Here is a 6,299-nt window from a genome sequence, read left to right as displayed (position 1 = left end):
TGCAGCGTCTTCTGGTCGTTATGGTAACGGACTTGCGCATGCGCGCCAGATCCACGGTCGCGCTGAAAATCGGCCTACGGAGTCCGAGTCCTTTTGCCCTCGTGAAAATCAGAGGGCTTTTTGTTTTTTTTTTTTTTTTAATTTCCTAGTATTTCTCTGGAAATTTAAGGGGCACGAAATGCACAGACTAATTCCCTCCTCCCCCATGTAAAGAGTCTGTGACCTTTAGGGTAACGATATAACCAAGTACTTGATGGCATTTAAAAATTAAACATAAAGGAGTGCCTCTGCTGGGAAGGCTGCTATATTATTGACACTTCTTTGGGTCCCTTGAAGCAGGATTTAAAAAAAAAACAAAAAACTATTGAGGTATAAATTACATATCCTAAAAATTTACTTAAAGTGAGTTTTAGTAAATTTATACAATTGTGCAACTATCACCACAATCCAGTTTTTTTTCTTTGTTTTAAGCAGAATAAAATGTTAAATAACTGCTAGAGGTCTTAGGGGGCTCTCACCTTCTGGGGAAAATGCTTGGATTTTGTTCGAAAACAATTTTATTTTAATTGCACCCAGCTGTTCGCGTCTCTAAACGGAAGCAAACTGGTCCAGCCTTCAGTCCCTAGGGAAGCGCTTTCCTTTTTCTCACATCAATAGATTAGGGTATGTATATTGCAAACTCGGAGTTTCGGGCGCTCACGGGTCGAGCCGCGGGGTGTGAGCCGCGCGGGCCGCCGTAGTCAGCTGCTGCGAGCAGGAAGTGTCCGATCTGCGGGCGGAGACTGCACCATGGCCCCGGACCCCTGGTGAGCCCCGGGTGAGGGCGGCAGCGCGCGGACGGTCTCGGGGGAGGCCAGGCTTCCGGGGAGCGGGCGATCGCTAGGCATTGGGGCCGGGGGCCTTTCGGAATGAGGGGTGGGGGAGCAGGGGTCCTTCTCCTGCCGCCGAGAGGCTGGGGTTGAGGGGCTGCGCTCCGCCGCATCCCGCCGCCACTCTGGGTCCTGCAGGGGTGGCTGGGGTGGGAGACGCGGTGTACCCTTGGGGGAGTTCCAGCGCCGAATCTCTGAGCCGTATCTCCATCCTGGTGGTGGAGCTGGCTGATGCAGGCTTCCCCGGGACTCCTGTGAAAGTGAAGTACAGAGTAACCTTTTTTGTGGAACGCCAGTCCCTCTGGTGAATTTCCTTATTTCGCCGGTAGCGAAACCGAGGTTCAGAATTCACGGGAGTCAGCGAGTTAGTAACCAGTTGACGCTGGGGTCTAGATCTTGTGCGCCCTTCACAGAAAACTTACAGGAATCTGGGAAGGAAATTATGCCGGTTGTTGATAAGGTATTTTATCCTCACCTCAGTATCGTGAAGACTGTCTACAGCAGCAACTTATGCAGTAAAACAATAGCTGATAAGTCTTTTATTCAACAGTCAAGTCTCTAGGACTGAATGATGAAAGACACAAATTCCTATCCAAGGAACCTACTGCAATAGCATATTCACTTGAGCTTTTTGTTTACTACTTAAAAACCCTCTAGCTCTACAAAATTCTTTTTGGAGAATATGTCTCACATTAGTACTTCTAACATAGTTTATAGTTAAGTTGCAGACAGTCTGGATATTAATAGATTAACTTTGCAAGATCAAAGTTAATCTACCGAGGATCTGGATTGTCTGAACCAATGGCTTAACTGATTCCATACGATTTTTTTCCACCTAATTTTAACACCCTGATAGAAAAATTTAGAAAATACTGAATATTTGCAGAGGAAAAAAAAAAAGAAACATCTTTAATTCTATCATCTGAAATAATTGCTGTTGTTGACTTTTTAAATGAATTTATTACTTTGTATAATGTATGTGTGTATATTATGTATTTTATAGAAACAGGGACCATTTCTCTTTATCACTAATATTCACCGAAAACACAATCTTTATGGGGCTTAATAGTGTATCATGTGAATAACAATGATGGAGTGTGATTTAATCATTGTACCTTTGTACCTTTGTAAAAAATACTAGGGTTTTTTTGCTTTTATTTTTTTTTTAATTGGGAAGACTGCCCCTTGATACCATCTCTCACTTCCTTGACTTACTTCCTAGAAGTGGAGCTACTGGGTCCAAGAGTATGAACATCTTTAAGGCCCTTGATACAGATGGCTAAGTTGCCCTCCACTTCATGGAGGCTAATTCCCTCATTTTACACATAAAGTAGGATATATAGCTCAGAAATAAGGTAGAGGTCCTAGAGTATCCATTTAGGAGGGTGAAAACTATCCCCAAACCCCTAGGCCTCTTCCACCGTTAATGTGCAAAAGCACTGATAATTTCCCCTGCTACTCTCAAGTAGTTTAACTTAGCAGCTTTCTCATGTTTGCTGAAAGTGAAACACTGGGGAACTCTGCTGTGCTCCGTCAATTTCCTTGCAAAGTGGGCTGCTGATCAGGAGAGCAGAAAGGAGTAGGGGATAGGACTTAGAAAAATCTAGAAAAAGACTTGATTACAGCTTAGCCCTCCTGCTATCGAGAATCACGTCAGTGATGCTTTACTCATGTTTAGAAGTAGAATATGACTGTTACTCTTTTAAGGGCATATCAAAGCAAATGGTAAGCTCACCGTGTAATAGAAATATCGCATGCTGACTGTCTCTGAACAGGCTCTTTGCTAAAAGTTAATCAGCTTTCCCACTTTTTCCCTCTGCATTCCACTTCCTCAGCCTCTGTCATGGTGTCACCATCCTCTTAGTCTCTTAGACCTAAAAAACTCTAATCATCTACTTTTTCTTCATTCCTTCTATCAGGTTATTGACTCATCTCCACTATTTTTATTTTTTTCTTTTCTGCTGTTGTCCAATCCTTTATAGCCTTGTAGTTTACAGAAAGTAAATGTTGGTGGCTGGTTGTGGCGTTGAACAGCTGGAGAAGTCTTCTACTGGTCTCCTGCCACTCTTCTTTCATTCCCAATGATCTGTGTATGTGGAGTTCAGGTTACTTTTCCTAAACTAGCACTTTAGGCACCTGTGTACTTGATTCCATCATGAGGTTGCCCATTGCCACTAGGCCAGTGGTTCTCAAGCTGTGCTACAGATTGGAATCTCCCGGGGAGCTTTACAACTCTTCACGTCTAGGGCAAGCCCCCTGCCAATTCAGTCAGAATGCTTGGGGTATGAAGAGGGATGAGGAGGCTTTAAAAAACGTCCCCAGTGATTCAAGGGGCTTTCAAGGTAGCTCAGTGGTAAAGAATCTTCCTGCTGATGCCGGAGATGCAGCTTGGATCCCTGGGTGGGAAGATCCCCTAGAGAAGGAAACGGCAACCCATTCCAGTATTATTGCCGGGAAATCCCATGGACAGAGGAGCCTGGCAAACTACAACCCATGGGGTCACAAAAGAGTTGGACACAACTGAGCACTTGCAGACCAGACAGTGATTCACATGTGTAGAACTTCAGAACCAGTTTGTAGAGTGTCGGGGTCCAGCCCCGATATGACCCAGGGTATCCTCGGGATGAACGGCGTCGGCGTCAGAGAGAGAGAGAGAGAGAAGAGAGAGACAGGGGCTGATGATTCCTTGGTTTACGCTGGAAACCAATAAAACCCCAGCAGGGGGCTTGCTCTGTTTACGTAGGCCGCAGGCGCCCTCTCGAATCACTTGAGGCACCCCACCAGGGCACCCCCTCGAGTGAGTCTTAGAAGCCCAGGCAGATAAGTAAACTCAGAGGGCCCAGCGCTCCAAGGATCTCAACCAGAAAAAGGAGAATAGAGAAAAGGACGGAAAAAGAGAAAGAACGACACGGGGAGACCAAGCTTCAATGAGCAAGGCCCAAAACTTTATTTTCCAGTGCTGCTTTTATACCCTAAGTTATGCGCATAAGAAACAAAGAAAGGGAGGTATAGATTCACACCAAAATCACGTGGGGTCAGCAGTCTTGACCCTTATCAGGATCAGGGCTTATTTTTGTATATCTCGTGATAAAAGTTTTAGGTGATTTACATCATCTTCTGGCCAGGGGGCCTGCTAACAGTTTATGGCCCTCTCTCCTAACAATAGGTTAGTTAGCAAGTAAAAGACTTTTCTTTTAAGGTGACTTTCCTAAAGTTAGGTGTTAGACACATAACAAAGTTACATTCCTATAAGGCACCGGTGTAGTGAGCTGCAAGAAAGGAACTTATTAACTTAAGATCTGATGTGGTTAAGTCAAAGGATTAATATATTTCCAAGGATACAATAGATAGAGGAAACTGCAGCAAGCATTGATTTAACAATGAAATCTTTTCTAGTACTATTCTAGTGATTTTAACTTCTTCAACAGATTCCTGTATTTTAGGAGCCCGGACAAACTTGTCATGCAAGTTAGAAAGCTATCAGAGGGGCTTGGATTGGAACACTCCTATTAAGCCGAGGAGAACTTTTAAACTACAGCTCTGAATTAATGTTTTCAGAGAAAGGTGGTTGGGGAGAAGCCCCTGTAAGTATTAGAGGACTTGGTAAGAGGCGTAAGATAGTAAAGCAGTCAGACTCCAGTTTTCTTTGGGGTAGATGCTCAGGTAAGTCCAGGGGGTTCCTCGAGCCCTGATTAGCCTTTGCCTGTCAGGCCTCTTCCCCAATCGACCTTTGCCATGGGTAGGATTTCCCTCGCTGGCTCCCGGCATTAGAGCTCAGATGAGAATACAGGGATTAGGAGCAAGACAGCTGGGGTTTGGCTGTAAGCACTTCACATAACCTTTTCAAGGCCTCACTTTCTCTGTAAAAGTATACCCCACAGTTCTCAAATTCCCTTCAAACCTTATTATTGTGCTACAGAAACTAATTACAGAAACTAACTTCAACTCCTTTATGCCATCTTGTTCTTCACTGTCCTACCCAGGACCGCCCCTCACCAACCATGCCAGGCTCTTTCCCTTCCTTTCCTCTTTGGTTGCTTCCTGTGCCTGTCACCTCGTCCAAAAGGTGCTCTTCCCTCTTGCTGGAGTGAGAGGCCTGCTTTGACCCTGTGGTTCAGCCCAAGGTATAATCTCTTGGCCCAGACTTTTCAGGTCCAAGTGTCTCGGCCAGTAATTTCTCTCACTTCTGAACTCCGGAAATATGCACTTGTCATTTCTATTCCTCATCTGTCAGGAGGTGTGTTACATCTTATTATTGATTTGCATTTATGTGGTCTGGGACCACAGAGCCAGACCTAAGAACCTCTTTTCATTGATGACGGCATGGAGGGGAAATGGGGGGAATGTGGCAAAGTCGGGGCCAGCACCCAATTTTCCTTATCAGCCTCCTGATTCCTTAATTATGTATTGGCTTATATCACCTGCTCACTTTTGGTATACATGAATATATATGCATATATACATATATATATAGTACATATGGGCTTCCCTGGTGGCTCAGAGGTTAAAGCGTCTGCCTGCAATGAGGGAGACCTGGGTTCGATCCCTGGGTTGGGAAGATCCCCTGGAGGAGGAAAAGGCAACCCACTCCAGTATTCTTGCCTGGAGAATCCCATGGACGGAGGAGTCTGGTGGGCTACAGTCCATGGGGTCGCAAAGAGTCGAACACGACTGAGCGACTTCACTCACTTATAGTACATATGTAAGTTAATCCTGTTACAAAATCAAGTTTGCTCACCAGCCCACAGTAAAGCCAATCTACTGACCCCTGGTGGTGGTGATGGGAAGTGCAGCGTTTATCGCTGCCAAGCAAGGAGTCCTGGTAGCCGCTGCTCCAAACACATCCAAATTCCTTCCCTGCCCCCCGCCCCATGGCGGGCCAGGGGGTCGCAAAGAGTCACAGGACTGAGGTACTAACACTTTCAGGGAAAGACTTTTAAAGACGGGATGAGGGAGGGAGGTTGTGGGGTGTGTGATCAGCTCGTGGACATTCTTCTGATTAGGTGGTGGTGAGGTAATCAAGGATCAGCATCATCAACCTTGTGGTTCCAAAACCGGTCTGGGTTCTGCAGGCTTGAGGGGGCAGGGCAGGGGACGGTTAAAGTCGTCTGCCTGCTGGCGGTGTCAGTATCTGCAAGACAGCTTGAAGGACAGGGCTCAGGAAGTTATCTGCCACCCTTGAGGAGGAAGTAAAGGTCCTTGGCTTTGCTTAATGGCTGCTGCTGCTGCTGCTAAGTCACTTCAGTCGTGTCTGACTCTGTGTGACCCCATAGACGGCAGTCCACCAGGGTCCCCTGTCCCTGGGATTCTCCAGGCAAGAACACTGGAGTGGGTTGCCATTTCCTTCTCCAGTGTGTGAAAGTGAAAAGTGAAAGTGAAGTTGGTCAGTTGTGTCCGACCCTTAGCGACCCCATGGACTGCAGCCTACCA

The 6,299-nt window shown here is 46.0% G+C and overlaps 1 protein-coding gene across 3 annotated transcripts in view; it reads left to right on the top strand.

Annotated features, from left to right (window-relative positions):
* Nucleotides 1-661: 661 nt before the first annotated feature.
* The window catches only part of STX8 (syntaxin 8), a 205,232-nt gene continuing 199,594 nt past the window's right edge, over nucleotides 662-6,299 (top strand). The window contains exon 1 of one of the 3 annotated variants that reach the window (XM_088828898.1): nucleotides 662-806. In XM_088828898.1, the coding sequence (XP_088685024.1) occupies nucleotides 790-806 (17 nt within the window). In that variant the 5' untranslated portion in view covers nucleotides 662-789. The remainder of the gene's footprint in view (nucleotides 807-6,299) is intronic. The other 2 variants (XM_055406979.2, XM_088828899.1) reach the window with 2 other exon arrangements.

The sequence above is a fragment of the Moschus berezovskii genome, chromosome 20 (assembly GCF_049115385.1).
Source record: "Moschus berezovskii isolate FMDL1 chromosome 20, NW_MosBer_1.0, whole genome shotgun sequence".
NCBI classification, from domain to species: Eukaryota; Metazoa; Chordata; class Mammalia; order Artiodactyla; family Moschidae; genus Moschus; species Moschus berezovskii.
This window is presented reverse-complemented; position numbering and strand designations above follow the sequence as displayed.